Source organism: Bubalus bubalis, chromosome 1 (genome assembly GCF_019923935.1).
Source record: "Bubalus bubalis isolate 160015118507 breed Murrah chromosome 1, NDDB_SH_1, whole genome shotgun sequence".
NCBI lineage: Eukaryota > Metazoa > Chordata > Mammalia > Artiodactyla > Bovidae > Bubalus > Bubalus bubalis.
The window spans coordinates 175,307,621-175,328,231 of NC_059157.1; the positions used below are offsets into that span (position 1 = coordinate 175,307,621).

At 36.4% G+C, this 20,611-nt stretch overlaps 1 protein-coding gene across 3 annotated transcripts in view; it reads left to right on the top strand.

Moving 5' to 3' along the window:
- Nucleotides 1-20,611, top strand: part of PIK3CB (phosphatidylinositol-4,5-bisphosphate 3-kinase catalytic subunit beta) — a 180,479-nt gene that overhangs the window by 97,765 nt on the left and 62,103 nt on the right. For 2 of the 3 annotated variants that reach the window (XM_006069974.4, XM_025290968.3), the window contains exons 9-12: nt 11,655-11,906; nt 13,551-13,647; nt 16,434-16,564; nt 19,190-19,240. In XM_006069974.4, coding sequence (XP_006070036.3) covers nt 11,655-11,906; nt 13,551-13,647; nt 16,434-16,564; nt 19,190-19,240 — 531 coding nt within the window. Of the gene's footprint in view, nt 1-511; nt 623-11,654; nt 11,907-13,550; nt 13,648-16,433; nt 16,565-19,189; nt 19,241-20,611 lie in introns of all 3 variants that reach the window. The other variant, XM_025290986.3, reaches the window with a different exon arrangement.

Here is a 20,611-nt window from a genome sequence, read left to right on the forward strand (position 1 = left end):
GCGCCGCCCCCTCCTTTTTTTTCCCCCTTTTAAACTTGCTGAACAGACAGAAAATGTAATACCATTCCTGAAATAAAATAGATGACTACATTGTAGACCACAACTTGTTAACACATGGGGATTTATTGCACCACCCCTACAATTAAGTAAAGACTTAACAAGGCATTTTGCTTCAAAGCGTAAAGCATGCTTTTTCCTCTATTTTGCTTGGCAGGAAATGAAGTGAATAGTTTTGTGATCCAAGAAAGAGATTCAGTTAGTTTGAGATGTTTGCTGGCATGAGGATATATTCAGGAGTACCTTGCCAAAGATTACCAATGGCTTGTTTTTCTAAGTGGACGTTAAAGATTCTTTGGGTAGCTGTCATTAAAATAAGGGTGTTTTCTCTTATATTTTTAGCTAGATTTTAATTTTTAATGAGTATGCTTAAGACCAACTAGCCTTGTTTTCTATTTTAATGGTAATTTAATTTTTCCCTTGAATTTAAATTTTCTTTCTTAATCTTTTCCAGTTGTAAAAGTATAACATGATTGTTGCAGCAGTTAAAAAAAGTCCAAATATGATTTAAGAAAGAAGTTGCTGATCTCTCCTCCTCATCTCTTTACCATCAATGGGATTCAAGGTCAATAAGCCTTGAGTGACCTCCATGTTTATACAAATATATATAAACTTATGGTTGTGTTTATTTTATTGATCGGTTGGTTTGTTAAAAGGGATGATATATATATTAATCTATAATTTGATTTGTTCATTTTATATCTTGGATGATTCTCTGGATTATTAAATATTCAGTAGAGTTCCTTGGATATTACGTTTCTAAGGGCAGAAGTCATATATTGGCAAATATACCCTCAATATACCTACCTATACATATGGAGTGTTTTTTTTAAACATATATGTATCATTTTGCTCAGTAGTTTGTATGAATCCATGGATAATTTGCATTCTAAAAATGGAAATTACTGTTCTTCCCATTTGTTAGGTTATTGTTACTAGCTATTTAATTCTTTTGTAGCTATTGTTTCTCTGAAGCCTTTCATCCTTACTCAGTTTCTTCCTAAAGAAGACCAAAGAAGCATTTACTATATGCCTTTATTTTTCTTGAGCATTATGCTTTATTTTTATCTTTGACAGATTACTTGTGAGTAACATTTTATTTCTATAGGTTTTACCAACTTCATCAGCTATTCCAAGCTGGATTGATTTTATTGTTTGTGGTCATATATTTTTAGGACGAGTGGGCTTAATATAGTATTTAAAGTACCCTCTCCCTCCCCACTCCATCTGCTTCTCTGGTTCTCCCTCCTCTACCCTTTTTCTCTTTTCAGAGAGGTTACATAGATGAATTGAAGTACGTTAATGCAATTATGGCATCACTTTCTTCTATGTACATCTCATTTTTTTTTTTTTTTTTTAATTGCTGTTCAGATTAGGAGTTCCAGTATAATGTTGAAGAGAAATCTGGAGGGGGAAAAAAGATTAGGGATAGATGGGGAGCAGGGAACCTTACTTCTTTCTTTCCAAACTTTTCTTTTCTTGATGTACTGACTAGGACCTTTGGTGTGATGCTGAATAAAAATGATGAGAGCAAACATATCACTCAGGTTTCTCCCAAGAAAAATAATAATAGGGTGTTTGTGTATGTGTGTGTGTGTATATATGCATACACACAGAGATTTATTTATTTTTAATTTTTGTCTGTGCTTGGTCTTTTTTGCTGCATGGGCTTTCTCTAGTTGCTTCGAGCAGGGGCTGTTCTCTAGTTATGCTTTGCAGGCTTCTTTTGTTGCAGTGCACAGATTCTAGGGCCTGCGGGCTTCTGTAATAGTGGCACATGTGGAATCTTCCTGGGCCACGGATAGAACCCATGTCCCCTGAATTTGCAGGCAGATTCTTAACCACTGAACCACCAAGAAAGTCCACCACACATAGATTTATTTAAGGAATCAGCTCTTATATAATTACGGAGTTGTTTAAGTTCCACAGTCTGTGAAGTTTGTTTGCAAACTGGGAAACCAGAAGACCTGATAGTTTAGATCCAGTCTGAGTCTGTTTGTATTTAGTCGCTCAGTTGTGTCTGACTCTATAGCCTGCCAGGCTCTTCTGTCAATGGGATTTCCCAAGCCACAGTACTGGAGCACGTTGGCATTTCCTACTCTAGTGGATCTTCCAGGCCAAGGGATTGAACTGGCATTTCTTGCATCCCCTCATTCTTTACCACTAGTGCCACCTGGAATGCCTGAGAAACAGGAGGCACCTATGGTGTCGTTCCTGTGGAAGTTCTATATGCTCAAGACCCAGGAAGAGCGGATGTTAGTCAGGCAAGAATTCTGTCTTACTCTCAGGAGGGCCAATCTTTTTTTTCTGTTCATTTCTTCCACTGAGTTGATTAGAGCCACCTACTCTAAGGAAGGTAATCTGCTTTATTCAGTCTACCATTTAAATGTTAATCTTATCAAAAAGAAAACTGTCACAGAAATAACCAGAATATCTGGACACCCCAAGATCCAGTCAATGGATTAATGAAATTAACCATCACTGTAGATGTTTCTGTTTTGTTCTTTATTGTAAAGAAAAGCATTTAGTCTTTCAGCTTTAAGTATAATATTACCTGTAGGTTTCACACATGCCCATTATTCAAGAATTTTTCTTCTCTTTTTACTTAGCTGAGAGTTTTTATACTAAAAGGGATAGAAAAAGTTTCACTTTGTCCAGTGCTTTTTCTGTATTTATTGAGATGATTTTGTAGCTTTTATATTTTAGTCTGTTAATTGGATTTCCTTTTCTTTTTTTTTTAAATTACTTTTTTTGACTGTGTGCAGTCTTCGTTGCTGCATGGGCTTTTCTTTAATTGTGAGCGGGGGCTTCCAATTGCGGTGTGCTGGCTTCTCATTGCCTTGACTTCTCTTGTTGCAGAGCACTGGCTCTAGGGCACGCAGGCTTCTGTAGTAGCGGCATGTGGACTCAGTAGTGGCTCTCCGGCTCTAGAGTACAGGCTGAATAGTTGTGGCACAAGGGCTTTGTTGCTCCCTGGCAAGTGGGATCTTTTCAGATCATGGAGCAAACCTGCGTCTCCTGCATTGGCAGGCAGATTCTTTACCACTGAGCCACCCGGGAAGCCCCAATTTGATTGATTTTCAAAAGTTTTATGCACTACACATTGAGGATGTACTAGCCTTTTTATATATTGCTGATATTGACTTATTAATATTTTGGTATGCATTTTTATGTCTGTGCTCATGGGGAATACTGGTCTGTATTTTCCATATAATATCTTTCTCTGATTTTAGAATTGGGATAATGTTGACCTTATAAATTGAGGTAAGAAGCCTTTCTCTCCTCAGTTTTCTGAACAAGTTTAAGTAGGATTGGTATTGTTTCTTCCGTAAATATTTGGTAGAATTTACTCCCAGCACCTGAACATAGGGTTTTTTTAGTGGGAATGTTTTTAATTAGAAATTTAATTTCTTTATTGGATAGATAGATAGTCATAATTTCTATTTCTTTTGTGTCAGCTTTTTGTCTTTTGAAGAATTTAAAATTTATTTAAATTTATTGGCATTAAGTTCATTACAGCCCCTTAAATTAGTTTTTTTCTTGCTGTGTAACAAATGAACACAAACCTAGCAGCTTCAAACAACACATATTTGTTAGTTCATATTTCTGTTGTTCAGAAGTCTGGGCATGGTGTGGCTGGGTTTTCTGCTTATAATCTTACAGGGATGAAATCCAGATGTTAATTGGGCTACGTTACTTACTGAAGCTCTTGGGAAGAATCGGCTTCCAAGATGATTCAAGTTATTGGCCAAACTCAGTTCCTTGCAGTTATAGGACTAAAGTTCTCATTTCCTAGATGGCTTTTGCCTGAGAATTGCTCTCAGAATCTTTCAGGTTCTTGTTCTTGGCTCTATTTTCAATTCTTGAAACAGAGTATTTCTCAAGCATTAAATCCTTTTCTGGCTTTGAATCTCCTGCCAGAAGAAGCTGGTCCCTTTAAGGGCTCACCAATGGGTCAGGCCCATGAGGGATAATTTCCCTCCATTTTGTTTTATTTGGGCATGCTATGTGGCATGCGCAGCCTTGGTTCCCCATCCAGGGATTGAATCTGCACTCCTTGCATTGGAAGCACAGACCTTAACCATAGGATTGCCAGAGAAGCCCCTCCCTTTCTTAAAGTCACCTGTGTTTTATAGTAAAACCTAATCATGGGAGTAAAATCCATTGTAATCACAGTCCCAGAGATCTTACTAGAGTAAGATCACATGATTCTATGGAGTCTATAATGAAATCCTAGGTGTTCAGTGAAGATTCATTACTCTGCCTGTTTGGCACTTGAATGGCTTTCACTGTGAAAGCGCTTAGAATTCTGTAGCATAGAGCTTTTCTGGTGGATCTTGTACCAGCCTTGTGGCATTTCCCTTTTCATGTCCATCTTGATATTCAGCAGAATCCTGAAATCAATGCTGCTTAAAATCTAGAAGATGGTATTTGTGTAGACAGAGAGCTCAGATTGCCTTCTAGTTATACCACTATTTGAAATGGTTTCTTCTGACTCTTAGAAAAGACAGTGGGGATCTCCCCATTTTTGGCCTCTCTAATTTGTTTTCTATTCTCATTTGCCCCAGTCTCCCTAGAAGTCCTGAGGCAGCAGTAGCAGAGCGCTAGTGGTAGCAGAACAGCAGTGGTTGCTAAAAATGCAGAGTTGAACATCCCTGTTTGATTCGTCCTAAGGGAAATGTGAATATCCTGATACCCACTCGGCCCGGCCCCCCCCCGCCTTCTCTGTTCAGCATTGTTGTAGGAAATATGGGTGAATAAAGCCTTAGTTTTCTCGCTGGGTGACAATAAAAGGGGGGCCCTAGGCAGCCACAAAATATACTTGGATGATTTCAGAGTGGGATGAGCTCAGAAAACTTCTAGGTTTATTCCTGAGCTGTACGTATATGGATCAGAATCACAAATGCCTATATACTTTGAGAACTGTGGCATAAACCATCACCAGCATCTCAGACTAGTCACTGTATTTTGGTGCACACACTGGACAGATCCAAATAGCCCTACAAAGAATTTGAAAACTGAACTGGTATTGGAACCACAACTCACAAAAGGTTTGTTGAAACTTGCAGTTTGAAACTATTATCTCCTAAAACAGATCATCAGCAGTCTCTATAGAATATAAATAAAACCCAGAGACTTATAATAGTCCAAATGTATAGGATAGGACTTCCTATGTGGTGCAATGGATAAGAATTTGCCTGCCAAAGCAGGGACATGGGTTCAGTCCCTAGTCTGGGAAAATTCCACAGGCAGCTAAGCCAGTACACCAGAACTACTGAGCCCAGCCCGCTAGAGCCTGTGCGCCACAACGAGAGAAGCCACCATAATGAGAAGCTCCTGTGCCACAGCTACAAAAAGTCCCTGAGCAGCAACAAAGACCCAGTGCTGCCAAAAGTAAATAAATTTTAAAAATTTGCAGGGTACGATTCAGAATTAATTGGCATAAAAAGAACCAGGAAAATCTCAAGCCCTATGGACTATGAGAATCAACAGACAGCAATGCTGAGATGACATGAATGTTGAAAGTCTTCACAGAGATGTTAAAGAAATTGTTATAAAAATGCTCCAGCAACTAAGGGCAAAACAAACACAGTGGAAAATAATGGGAAAAAATGAGAAAGTCTTGGCCACAATACACAGTTGTACTTTAGTATCTGCAGGGGTTTGCTTCCGGGATTCTCAGAGGAAGTTCAAATTACTATATAAAATGATATAGTAGTTTTATAAAACCTATGCACAACCTATACTTTAAATCATGCTTTAATTACTTATTGCAACCCCATGGACTGTAGCCTAATAGGCTCCTCCGTCCATGGAATTTTCCAGGCAAGAATACTGGAGTGGGTTGCCATGTCCTTCTCCAGGAGATCTTCCCAACCCAGGGATTGAACCCGGGTCTCCCGCATTGTAGGCAGACGCTTTACCATCTGAGCCACCAGGGAAGTCTTGATTACTTATAATACCTAATAAAATATAAATGCTATATAAATTATTACTGGAATGCAGCAAATTCAAATGTGCTAATTATAACTTTTTGGAATTTTTTTCCAAAATACTTTTCATATTTGATAGGTTTAATCTGAGGATGTAGTACCTGTGGATATGGAGGGAGAATAAAGGACGAATTAAGTGAAAAACAAATAATGAAGTAAAAAACTCTGAATGGCCTCAATAATGGAAATAGTGTGAAAAGAAAGAGTGAACTTGAAGATTAATCAGTAAAATTTTCCATTTTGAAAAACAATTTGAAAGAAAATGGAGAAAAAACTCTACAGAGCCTCAGATACCTGAGTAACAATATCAGAAGGTCTAACACTTGTCTAATCTGAGTCTCTGAAAGAAAAGAGAAAGAGTGTGGCTGAGAAAAACTAAAGTAATTATTACTGGGAACTTTCTAAAGTTGGCAAAAGACATAAATATAACAGATTTAAGAAACTCAGTGAACCCTAAACATGATAAACTCAGACAATTCCAAGCCCAGATACTTTCTCTTTCAAAATCATAATTTGATTCTTATTAGTCAAAAATCTTAACACCTTATAAGCCTAATTTTGTGGCTGTTAGCACTCCTATCATGTTAAAATACATACAAGCTCAGGAAAGAAAAAACTATCTTAATCCTTCTGTCTTCTTATTTCAGTACCTGTATCACTAGATAAATATTTGTGCAATGAATTAATACATTTTAATGTAACTGCCTCTGACATCTGTAAATCCTTAGTTAAGTGTAAGACAGGGCTTCTCCCACTAAGTCAGAGCAAACATGCCTTTTTATTAAGTGGTTCTGCAGTGGCTAAGTGGTAAAGAATCCTCTGCATTGTAGGAGATGAGGGTTTGATCCTTGAGTTGGGATGATCCCTTGGAGGAGGAAATGGCAACCCACTCCAGAATTCTTGCCTGGAAAATTCCATGGACAGAGGAGCCTGGCAGTCTACAAGTCCATGGGGTCACAAAGAGCTGGACACGACTAAAGTGACTGAACACACACCCATACTTCTTGAAGATTTCCCAGCTGCCTTAGTGGTAAAAAATCCACCAGACAATGCAAGAGACACAGGAGATGTGGGTTCGACTCCTGGGTCAGAAAGATGCACTGGAGAAGGAAATGACAACCCATTCCAGTATTCTTGCCTAGAAAATCATGGACACAGGAACCTGGAGGGCAACAGTCCATGGGGTCGCAAAGAGTCAGACGCAACTGCGCGTGCATGCGCACTGTCGTCTTTCATGAAACCGTGGGAATTTCAACCTGTTTGGACTCAGTTCAGTTCAGTTCACTTCAGTCGCTCAGTCGTGTCCGACACTTAGCGACTCCATGGACTGCAGTGTGCCAGGCCTCCCTGTCCATCACCAACTCCCAGAGTCCACCCAAACCCATGTCCATCCAGTCGGTAATGCCATCCAACCATCTCATCCTCCATCGTCCCCTTCTCCTCCTGCCCTCAATCTTTCCCAGCATCAGGGTCTTTTCAAATGAGTCAGCTCTTCACATCAGGTGGCCTAAGTATTGGAGTTTCAGCTTCAACATCAGTCCTTCCAATGAACACCCAGGACTGATTTCCTTTAGGATGAACTGGTTGGATCTCCTTGCAGTCCAAGAGACTCTCAAGAGTCTTCTCCAACACCACAGTTCAAAAGCATCAATTCTTCTCTGCTCAGCTTTCTTTATAGTCCAGCTTTCACATCCATACATGACCATGGGAAGAACCATAGCCTTGACTAGACGGACCTTTTTTGGCAAAGTAATGTCTCTGCTTTTTAATATGCTGTCTAGGTTGGTCATAACTTTCTTCCAAGGAGTAAGTGTCTTTTAATTTCATGGCTGCAATCACCATCTGCAGTGATTTTGGAGCCCCCCAAAATCACTGCAGATAGTGATTCCCTATCTATTGATTCCCCAGCTATTTGCATGAAGTGATGGGACCAGATGCCATGATCTTAGTTTTCTGAATGTTGAGCTTTTAGCCAACTTTTTCACTCTCCTCTTTCACTTTCATCAAGAGGCTCCTTAGTTCTTCTTCACTTTCTGCCATAAGGGTGGTGTCATCTGCATATCTGAGGTTATTGATATTTCTCCCTGCAATCTTGATTCCAGCTTGTGGTTCTTCCAGCCCAGCGTTTTCTCATGATGTACTCTGCATATAAGTTAAATAAGCAGAGTGACAATATACAGCCTTGATGTACTGCTTTTCCTATTTGGAACCAGTCTGTTGTTCCATGTCCAGTTTTAACTATTGCTTCCTGACCTGCATACAGGTTTCTCAAGAGGCAGGTCAGGTGGTCTGGTATTCTCATCTCTCAGAATTTTCCACAGTTAATTGTGATCCACACAGTCAAACGCTTTGGCTCTGTTCAGACTGCTGATCGTTTTTTAGTTGTCTTATATAAAAAGGGAATATATAGTGGAACAAAAACGAAGTTAGGTGTTGATATTGGGGAAAAGTTTCATTTCTTGCCCAACACAGTATTCTTAATTGGTGAGTTCGGGAATGTAGGCTATGTGCAGGCTTGACACATCCTGGCTGTAGCACAGTGGAAAGTCATTTCCATGACCAGGCCTGCCTTCTCTTGATCTCCAGATATTCTGGGATTTGTGAAAATGTGTCTAGAAGTTTACTGAGTTGGCCAATAAAATGTGTGATTGTAATTAAACAAGATGGTGCTTTAAAATCCTCAACTTTTCAGAGCCTGTTGGTGATTCAGACAAAGCATCAGGAAATGTGGCGATTTTGACAAAATTTCACATGATGTAAACTTAGAGAATTATTTTTAACTTTTTTTGAAAACAAAAACCATCAGGAGATTCTAAGTTCAGAAAGCACAAAGTTTTTCATTTCAAATGTAGATAAGTTTTTCTCCTCTTGTTTATTTTTAACCATGTATGAACTTCAGTTATATTAGTGGATTACGTGGAGATTTCTCAGTCAGACTTAGTTCTAATGATTTGGTCTTAAATGATCACAGTTTGACTATTAGACAATGATTGGTATTTCAGCAGATTTCTTCAGAATGTGCTGGGTCTCTTTTTGTTTATTGTTACCACACCCAAGTTAGAGTCATTCTTTATAGTTACTCTTTTATACACAGCAGACTTGGCTGTTGCTGTTTACAGCTAGGGTAACTGAATGAACTTTTCTGGTTCATTCTACTTGAATTCTTTTTTGAGTTTTATATTCAACTGACCCAGGCATTCCTCTCCAGTATTCTATCCTGTATTCTCTGAATTCCATGGACAGAGGAGCCCATGGAGCTACAGTCCACAGGGTTGCAAAGAGTTGGACTCGACTGAGAGACTAACACTTTCACTTTTTCCATATATCTGCATTTTGCCAATAGTTGGTTGATTCAATGATAGCCACATTTTTTTTTTTTTTAAGTATTAACTAACATTTATTGAGTACTTTTTATATAGTGGGCTAATTTATTTTTATTTCTCAAAAATTGTCAAAAACCAAGAGATGCAAATGTTTTTAAGCGTAGCAGTTTATTTTTAGTATCTTGTCTTTATCACAAAAACATTGAAGAATATTTACTGTTAAACTTGTGATTTTTCTGAATAAACTATATATTCTGTGTACAAAAGGTGATAGCTTCATAAGCTTTTAGTGTCACTGAGAGTAAGAACTGAATATCATTTTTTTTCTGAAATTCCTATCTTCCATTCTATCATACAAAAGATGCAAAATATGGTTTATTTATATTTTGTTTTATTTGTAATTTCCCTAATCTCATTTCACAAATGGCTTGACGTAAGCATGCCTCCCCCCACCCAAACATGCACTTGCACTCACACACAGTCTCATATATACACAAAGAATATATAAAATATGACTTCTTAAAAAATAATTGAGATGTTTAATAGTATAAAAAGCCAGGAGCAAGATTTGCTGTAGATATTTATATAGTAAGATCCTATATAACTACTTGATGTGTACTACAGGATTTGCTCTCTCCTGGCAATATAGACAGCGTCCAAAGGAAGGCAAACATGCTCAGTTATAATACCCAGAATCTCTTAAGGTAAAAACAGTCTTATTAGTCATGTGGTTGTAGTTCATCCTTTTATTTTAACGGAGAGATGTTTAGCAGTTTCTTATGGAGGAGACACAGCGGGGGATGCACACCAAAACCCCTGCCACCATCTTTGTAGTAGGTAAAATAATGTTACACATATATATTCTTTATCATGTCTTTCATTGGATAGACTTACAGTGTTGACAGTGCAATTCAGAAAAAGTCATTCTGTATATTTCAGTCTGTACTGTACTTGGCCATGTGAGTATTTAATTGAATAGTAATATTTGGACTTTCCAAAGTCAAAGACGTTCTGGAAGTTCCATATGTGTATTTTTACTCAAAGCTGAGTTTTGTATAAATTCTTCTTTTGGCCGTGCTGTGTGACATATTGGATCTTAGTTCCCCAACCAGGAATTGAACCCTTATTCCCTACAGTAGAGGTAAAGAATGCTAATCACTAGACCATCAGGAAAGTCCCAGGCTCTGTGTTTTAGTACTCATTCTACTTTTACCACTCACTTTTAAATTGGAGATAATCATGTCATCAGATCAGATCAGATCAGTCGCTCAGTCGTGTCCGACTCTTTGCGACCCCATAAATCGCAGCACGCCAGGCCTCCCTGTCTGTCACCAACTCCCGGAGTTCACTCAGACTCATGTCCATTGAGTCAGTGATGCCATCCAGCCATCTCATCCTCTGTCGTCCCCTTCTCCTCCTGCCCCCAATCCCTCCCAGCATCGGAGTCTTTTCCAACCAATCAACTCTTCGCATGAGGTGGCCAAAGTACTGGAGTTTCAGCTTTAGCATCATTCCTTCCAAAGAAATCCCAGGGCTGATCTCCTTTAGAACGGACTGGTTGGTTCTCCTTGCAGTCCAAGGGACTCTCAAGAGTCTTCTCCAACACCACAGTTGAAAAGCATCAATTCTTCGGCGCTCAGCCTTCTTCACAGTCCAACTCTCACATCCATACATGACCACAGGAAAAAACCATAGCCTTGACTAGACGAACCTTTGTTGGCAAATCATGTCATGTTGTTTTATAAAACAATGTAAATGACTAAATAAAATTTCCTGGGACATGTTGCACATTTCCTACATCACTCTGAACCTGAGTCTTTCACAAATGAAAGATAGTGGTGTGTAGGATAATCGTAAATATGGATAGAATATCTTTAAGTTGACTTTTATAATGACTGATTCATAAATTATTTGTAAGTAGAGATTTTGGAGACATTTTATCCACCCTTTCCTTCCCAGCTGTACAGAAGACTAAGATAAGGTCCTTAGTAAATGAATTGATTGGAAATAAGCATACAGTAGTAGTTTTTATACTTATGGTCTTGGTTTCTTTAGATCCATTTACACCATTGAGACATTTTTTAGCTTGTCTGCTTAGTACGTGAAAAATAGGTTTTAACTAACAGTTTTGTGAATCACATGTGGTTCTGTGGACTAATAGACTTTCCTAGAGTGTGTCTGCTTCTTCTGCCAGTATGCGTTTTTCCATTCTTGAAAACAAAGCTGTTTTACTGGTGCAGTATTCATGACTCTCTGTTTGTTTTTGTCTCCGTCATTATAGGTTCATGTCAGGGCCGGCCTTTTTCATGGTACCGAACTCCTGTGTAAAACTGTTGTAAGCTCAGAGATATCAGGGAAGAATGATCATATTTGGAATGAACCACTGGAATTTGATATCAACACTTGTGACCTGCCACGAATGACTCGATTATGTTTTGCTGTTTATGCAGTTTTGGATAAAGTGAAAACTAAGAAATCAACTAAAACCATGAATCCCTCTAAGTATCAGACCATCAGGAAATCTGGAAAAGTGGTAGTTATATATTAATTTCTGAAAAAGTTTTATAATGGAATAATAATAACATAATGGAATAATTTTAAACTTTAAAATAATGGATTAATATAAATGAAATTATATCATATAATTTTTGTCCCTAAGAATTGATTTTTGAAAAGACAGTAAGTCTCCCTTATGTCGTTTTCATTTTTGTTTTGGCTAATTTAGTAAATATCATAAATATAAGTGTTCTATTATAAATGTTTGCTTTTTATAAAATATAGTTAAGAATGAAAAGAGTTAAAATATTACAGGTGAACTAAAACTTCAGGTGTCAGATATATTTAAGAATTTAAAATTTTATGTATTTTAGAAAGATCGTAGATCACTCAACACCCCATGTAGGGTCTGGGACAACTCAGTAATCAAACACATCAGTTTCTAGAAGTGAAATATATGAATATTCACACTAAATGAGACAAATGAAGGCTGTCAGTTAGCTTCATGTCATTTCTGGTCATGTTTTATTGTCAAATGAGTTATAAATGAACCTTTGCTTTTTAAGAGTTTCTTAGACTTTGAAATTGTGGATAAAGGATGGTGAACCTGATCTTATCTTCCATTTCACATTTTTCAAGTCTTTTTTGTTTTCTTCTTACTTTATGGAAAGGGTTTTTTTTTTTTGAAGATGGGTATATGAATTTTATATATTAAAAAATGTGGTTACTATATTTATCTACAAGAATTTGTATCCTTTTATTCTTAACATGAAAATGTAATCATTTCCTCTAGTTATTATCATATAGTTTTTTTTGTTTCTTTTTTTTTTCCAAGTTTTTTGTTGATATTCTTTTTTTTTTTTTAATTTTATTTTGTTTCTTAACTTTACAATATTGTATTGGTTTTGCCATGTATCAACATGAATCCGCCACAGGTATACACGTGTTTCCCATCCTAAACCCTCCTCCCTCCTCCCTTATCATATAGTTTTTAAAAATGAATATTATTGTTTAAAAGTCAGATAAGAGTTATTTCCTTAGTATTTTTTTCCTCAACAGATACATATTTTTTGTCAAAGTGTTCAAGCTTTTATAGCCTTTTCTGTTCTGTACTGTGCTGCACTGTATGTGCTTAGTCGTGTCCGACTCTTGCGACCCCATAGACTGTGGCCCGCCAGGCTTCTCTGTCCAGGCAAGAGTACTGCAGTGGGTAGCCGTTTCCTGGGACTAGGTTAATTAGTCTGATTGTCTACATAAAAGTTCTGTTAGCTTGGTGTTTCCTTTTTAGAAATGTAAATAAATTCTACAATACCTAGAGACATTTCCTTTTGCTAAATTAAGATTTATGTAGACTGAAAGCTCTTAAGACACATAATCTGACATTATATCAGGGATATTTTCTTGAATTATTAAAAATTCCTCATCATTTGCAACGTATGCAGAATAAATGTTCTATTTTTTGCATATTCCTCTGTGAGAGACATTAATTAGCTTTTAGAATTTTCGTAAACCATTATAAAGATGTTGAGCATCTTTCCATGTACATCTTGTTTTTATATTGGGTGATTTGGGGGGAAATCATCTAGAACTCTAGAAGCAATATTGAAGCAAAAGGCATGTGCCTGTTCATACCTTAAAGTTCATTCTTAGCATATTTATGCAATGGTATCTTTCTCAACAGCATTATCCTGTAGCCTGGGTAAATACAATGGTTTTTGACTTTAAAGGACAGTTGAGATCTGGAGATATAATATTACACAGCTGGTCTTCATTTCCTGGTAAGATTTACATTCTAATCCTTAGTGTTAAAGAGTAATTTTTGGCATGTGGGGACTAGTTAACATGTTTTCATGACTCACTCTTTTTTCAGTCCAGTAAAGAAACCATCTTTTCATATTTTTATTGTTTATTCTAAAACAGATTTTCCCAAAGATTATATTAATATATTTACAAGTGGTTTGTATCTCAATACATTTACTTGGATGAGTATTTTCTCACATTAACTGTTTTATTTTTTATAGGTTTCTGAGAAATTCTCATGAACAATGTCTTTTTATAACAACCTCTGTTGTTGCTAGTTGTTCTAAACTTCTACACTAGAAGAAGCATTAACTAACATTGGAAGGATAGTAAAAACACTTATTCCTTAGTTAGCTTTAGCCTGAAACTTGAGCTAGGAGAGGAGCATCTTCCATACGCCTGTATTTCTTAAATAGTACTCCTGTGAGATGGCTTAAATAGTACTCCTAAAATTACCTATCAGTGGAGGAAAAAAAATACTAAGGAAATAACTCTTATCTGACTTTTAAACAATAATATTCATTTTTAAAAACTATATGATAATAACTAGAGGAAATGCTTACATTCTCATGTTAAGAGATGAGATGGCTTTTTATGGATGAAAAAGGGAAGTCAGTCAGTCTTACGTAATTGGTTCAAACCTAGGATTTTTGCAAAAGATTACTTGACTCTTTCCATTCTTCTTATAGCTTTCCCAAATGTTGGAGATTTTATTTTGTGTTAAAATACTGTCTTTTTTCCCCCCTGTCTTCATCATTGGTTAATCTGTTTCATAAAATTGTGAACCTTCTTGCTTTTAAAAATTATTTTGTGGGTGACAAACATTTTTAAATGCTCTATCTTAGTAGTTGCTACCCTTGAAACTGTATTTGGATAATCAGTTACCAACAGACATATTTATAAACTGCTCATATTCTAGTATTTTATTTGTGTATGTTCTTTTATTCCTATTTTTCCCATTAATTTTCACTTACCACGTTATTCCCTAAATATAGGCGAGTGGTGTGCATTTACACATTTCTTAAGAGGAGCTGTAGTTTCAGAGTAAATATTATTCTGTTCAGCAGTATACTTTTCTGAAAATTTTAATTTAGACTCACACACGTTCTCCAAAATCAGTAAGTAACTTGACTGATATTTTTAGAAAAATTGACAAGTTTTGCAATTAACTTGTCGTCCCATGGACCTGAATTTATCTCTAACAAAATGTTAGAGATATTTGTTCTGCTTGTTGTGTTTCTAGAATTCACATTTATCCTAGTAGGTACAAGCTAGAAACACAGGAACTATAAATACTCTAATATCTAGAGTTCATAGCTTCTCATTAGAAGGTTTATAATCACATTAATTCCTTATGTATATAGCAGGAAATACAAACACCAATTTCTAGTTTTCTCCCTATTTTAAAGCAAAATAGCATATTTTGTGCAGTGTTCTCTTCATATGTTAGGGGCTGATAATACTGAAATGCTACCCTGGACTTTAGATAGGTTGCAATTGATAGGACAAAATAACACTACTATGTAGATAACACAAATAGAGGATATTATTAATTTGCTGAGAAGTCAGCTTTAGAAGTGTGGAAATTATGAGAATTCCTTCAATCTAGGTCAAAATGGAATCTGTGAGATTTGAGAGTATTAAACTTGATAAGCAAAGGACTGATTAAAGAGCTGAAACTTTTTAAGTATTTTGGAAAGATTTTCTAGCTTTGAGAGACAATTCTGGGTTTTCATACTACCTGGACATCAGGTCTGGACAGAATATAGTTTTATCTTTTATTTCCTTACTAAAGTACAAAAGAAGGTGAGAAAAATCTGTTATGAGAGAAATAGTTTGGAGAGGGGAGACTTTAGTTTGTACTGCTAACTCTGTTTCCTCAGAGTTTAATGTCTCTTCAACAGTTTACTTCTCTGTGAAGTGAGAAAGTTATATGATCTCCAGAGTTTAAGATAATATTGACTTTTGATTACCATGCATTATCTGTGAATGGACTATACTTAGAGTGATAGAGAAGATGAAGGAGTGTCTTGAAGAAGAACCACTTGGATGGAATGTTTCAGAAGCTACCAAAGAAGGTGTTTATATCAACAGCTTTGAGATCACAGAGAAATATTACCAACATTAGGTTTGTCAAAAGGAATGTCATTGATGACACTCAAAATGCTAGTTTGGGACTGTGAGGACTATGAAAATCAGAACATATGTGACTAAGAAATTAATGTTGTTGAAATAATAAAAATTCCTATGGACCACCTAATTTTGAGCAAGTGAAAGTAGTTCCACCTTTTTTTATTTGTAGATTGAGCATACTGGAACAAATTTGAAGAAAGTTGTGAGGTAGCTACTAGTTTTTATTAATTTTTTTTTCATTTTAAAGATGCTATGTAAACTACATTCAAATTTTGTGCCAAGTATGAAGATTAGAGGCTTAGTGATATTGTCTATCAAACTTCCATAGGTGACACAGTTGTTGTCCTCCAGCCCCCACCCCCCCAACCCCGCCAAATATTTATTTATTTGACTGTGCTGGTTCTTAGTTGTGGCATGAAGGATCTTTAGTTGCAGCATGCGGGATCTAGTTCCCTGACCAGGGGTCAGACTGGGGCCCTCTGCACTGGGAGCGGGGAGTCTTAGCTACTGGACCACCAGAGTGGTCTTGATGACACACTTTTAAGGTAATTTTCATGATAGGAATCCATTAAGGTTTTGTTATAGTTTTAAAAACATTTTCCTAAGAATCAAAATTATTTGCATGTTTTAGATGAACTTGAAGAAATGTTGAATCCAATGGGAACTGTTCAAACAAATCCATATACAGAAAATGCAACAGCTTTGCACATAAAATTCCCAGAGAATAAAAAACAACCGTATTACTATCCTCCCTTCGATAAGGTAAGCTAATTATTTAAAGTGGCACTGTGTATGAATAATTCAGTTATTAGTTCTCAGCTCTGTATCTTTATCACTTAAGCTAGATATGTTTGCTTCTCTTTGAAGATGTTATATACATTTATAACTTGGTTCAGTGGAAAGACCACTGAGCCGGAAGCCAGCTCTGTTTAGTACTGGCTTTATCAGTGAGCAAGTGAGACATGGCATCTCTGGAGTTCAGATTCCTTATTTATAAAATGAGGAAATCATAATTGTTCTCTGAGATTCTTTCCAATTTAAAAGGGCTATGAGTGCATTCATGTATAGCTCTACACATGTGAAATATTCAGTGAAACGTGCCAGTGTGTCAGTTCAGTTTAAAAATAATCACTAGTGTGATTAGAGTTGGTATGCAAAGAACAGATTATTTTTGTTGAATATGGTGTTAGTAGGACTTATTTTTGTAAAAGCTACAGCAAGGGCTTCTGTTTCTTAACATAACTTTTTAGTGTATAAGCTGCATGTCTTCAGGATATGGAGAGTGTCTGATGGAGGTTGAAAATTAGGCTGTGATCATTTACATGCTAAGAGAGTTAAGCTGTCATATGTTTTATCTTCAGGTTTGGCATCTTTGTTTCAGGTATGATTGATGCTGATCTTTGTGAGGAAATCTTTGAGCAAATTCTCAGATAATAAATAAGAAGTTTCGTTTATTTACTTAAGTTATTTGAGTCCAAGCTGCCTTTAAACATTTATGCTATAGTACAATTTCAATTAATATATTGTACACTTAATTGTATTTTAACATTCTGTACCAACAGATATTTCTTCCTTTACTTTCATTTTAATTCAATTTTATCCACATAGACATAATTTTTCATTTTCTTCTTGAATCTTTTTCTGTTCAGTAATATACAACCAAATTAAAATTTGTGATTATTACAGTAGAAATCTCAAATATGTCAAGAACCATATACTTTAGTGTACACTGGGTAGAAGGTATGTTTTGATGCATCCATTACATTTATTTTGTGGCTTTATTCTTTAGATTAGGAATTTATACATAAACTATAGCTACTTGATACAGTTAATAGTCCAAGCTCAGACTTTTTTTTGTCTTCAGTTACTGTATGTGTCGGAGAAGGCAATGGCACCCCACTCCAGTACCTCTTGCTTGGAAAATCCCATGGACGGAGGAGCCTCTTAGGCTGCAGTCCATGGGGTCGCTAAGAGTCCGACACGACTGAGCGACTTCACTTTCACTTTTCACTTTCATGCATTGGAGAAGGAAATGGCAGCCCACTCCAGTGTTCTTGCCTGGAGAATCCCAGGGACGGGGGCAGCCTGGTGGGCTGCCGTCTATGGGGTCGCACAGAGTCGGAAATGACTGACGTGACTTAGCATAGCATTGTATGTGTTCAGCAGTCACTTATAATTTCTTTTGGATCAGAAGAAATGCTTTTTGAAGTGGTTTTACAAATCTAACATCTTGTGCAATTTTAAGTATTTTTAATCTAATATTTTAAGAGAAGTCCAGTTTTTTGAAATGTTCTATTTCAGCATTGTTGTCAACAGAATCATCTACACCTGATTATTAAACTTTACTTTTACCTTTTTGATCCCTTGGAGAGTCTGTCTTTGAAGATCTACGTAGGACGGAATGTTTAGTCTTTAAATGTGTATAATATATTTATAGTTTTTATTTTTCTTTTAATTGTACAATTGCATATATGATCATTTAAAAAACATAATGCAGATATAAAAAGTGAAAATTTCTTATGTTTTTATTTAATGTTTTCTGCTTTACCCACTTGTATACATTTTATGTTTCAAATTACTTTTATGATTATTGCTTAATATTAATTATGATATAACTTTATCACATAACAACCTTATGAAATAGGATGAAATTACCAGTGTACTTTATACATATGGATGCAATTAAGTTATTTGCAGAGAATTAGTTAACTCAGTAACTGGTTATGGGTCTTCAGGTTTTTTTACCTGCTGAGCCTTTCCAGTAGAACAGTGGGTTCCCCATCTTTTCAAGAATCAGAGCCTCTTTTGAACTTACTAAATTCAGAAAATATTTTTATGTTTTCTCTTGACATTACTTCTGCTTTTGTTATCTACTAATTCAGAAGAAAACGAGAGAAATGATAAAAACTTAATCTGTGTTTGGTAAATATTACATTGTTTAGTTGGTAAATCGTGCCCAACTCTTTGAGACACCATGGACTGTAGCCCACCAGGGTCCTACATTCATGGAAATCTCCAGGCAAGAATACTGGAGTGGGTTGCCATTTCCCTACTATTACATACTTTTGCATTTTGTTAACCAGAAAATATTTACTTATATTAAAAATTTGTTCATATATACTAGACACTGCTTATTTTATCTATAGAGAATCCTAGTATACTCTGGGAGTCAATAGTCCTTTATAGTAAAGAGTTTTGTCGAGTGTTTGAAGATAATACCACTTTGCATTTAAAATTCACGCTTACGTTATAAACCATAGAAATTCCATATCATATGTAGCCTGTGTACATGTGGATGTATAAGTCTATGTACAAGTCTAGACATTTACACTTATAATTTTACAAATACAAGAGCCAAATTTTAATTTTTTCAATTTTTTTTGACAGATTATTGAAAAAGCAGCTGAGATTGCAAGCAGTGATAGTGCTAATGTATCAGTAAGTATCAAGGTTTTAAAGTAGCCTTATGTTACAAAGTTGTGCTTATTATTATTCACTTTCATGTCATTTATGGTAATGTACTTATGGAAGACCATACTCATATGGAAGAATAGTCTGAGTGTGCATGAGTATGTACATGCTAATATTTTGTTAAATGGCTGCTGTTTCAGGTTGGTCTGTGTTTAGTTAGTAAGCACTTTGCTGGTTCAAGCACAGGTTCAGCAGCTGGTCTGTGATGGATGCTCTGACACTTCGTAAATGAACGATACCATCTTTTGAATGTTATTCCGTTGAATGAGGAGGTGATATTTTCTTAACTTCAATACAGCATGTATATTTAAGGCAGGTTTTGCACTGCTGGAGACCCAGGTTTCTTGCATCTTGGTAATCTTTTATGTTAATATGTAGTTTTTATCTCGTTTATTATTGGTGCTTCAACTTTCTACATTACTACCTTCTGGACCACAGAAACAGGAAGAGTTAGACTAGAGGCCATACCTAACGATAAGTGAAACTGAGAAATGTAGTCCTTGGCCGGCAGTCATGTACTTTGTTAAGAGTAAGAGATTATAGTTAATAAAGCTAGAAGGGGACAGTGCATATTGACATAAATAGCAGTCTCTGCTACGCACAACATTCCCATTGTTTCTGCCCAAAGACTTCAAAATAGATTACTTTGTTTATTTTGTTTACAATATGTGTAATATTTCTACCATCTATATTTTTTAATAATAATTTTTTCTGCTTTAACTTTAAGAGTTTTCTGAGTTTTAATCTGATATTTTCTTTTCATGTCATCAGTTTATAGTTTTCAAGTGACTACAGTAATGCCACTTTATATAGAATGGTCATTAGTTAGAAGCCAGGATGCCGGGGTCCAGCCCCGGCTGATCCAGGGTATTCGAAGCGGGGACGGCGTCGGCGACCTATTTAATTATTTATTTATCAAAGATATAAAGAGTAATAGAATGAGGATAGCTCAGTAGGAAAATTCAGTGGAGAAAAGAGGCTGAGTAGCTTGGTTTACGCGGGAGACCAATAAAACTTCAAGACAAGAAGTTTGCACCACTTAGGTAGGCCGCAGGCGTCCTTCCGTTCTCCCGAAGGAGAGGAGACACTGAGGCCTCCCCGGTCGGATCTTAGAAGCCCAGGCATAATTAGCAAGCATGGTGGGTTCCGCGCTCCAGATGGAGACTCAGCCAGAATTTGAAAGAGAGAGCGACATGGGGAGACCAAGTTTCAGTGAACAAGGCCCGCACTTTATTTTTCAAAGTAGTTTTTATACCTTAAGTTATGCATAGAGGATAATGGGGGAAGGGGTAGAGTCATGCAGCAAGCCAGACTTTCTTCCTGCAAACTTATCATATG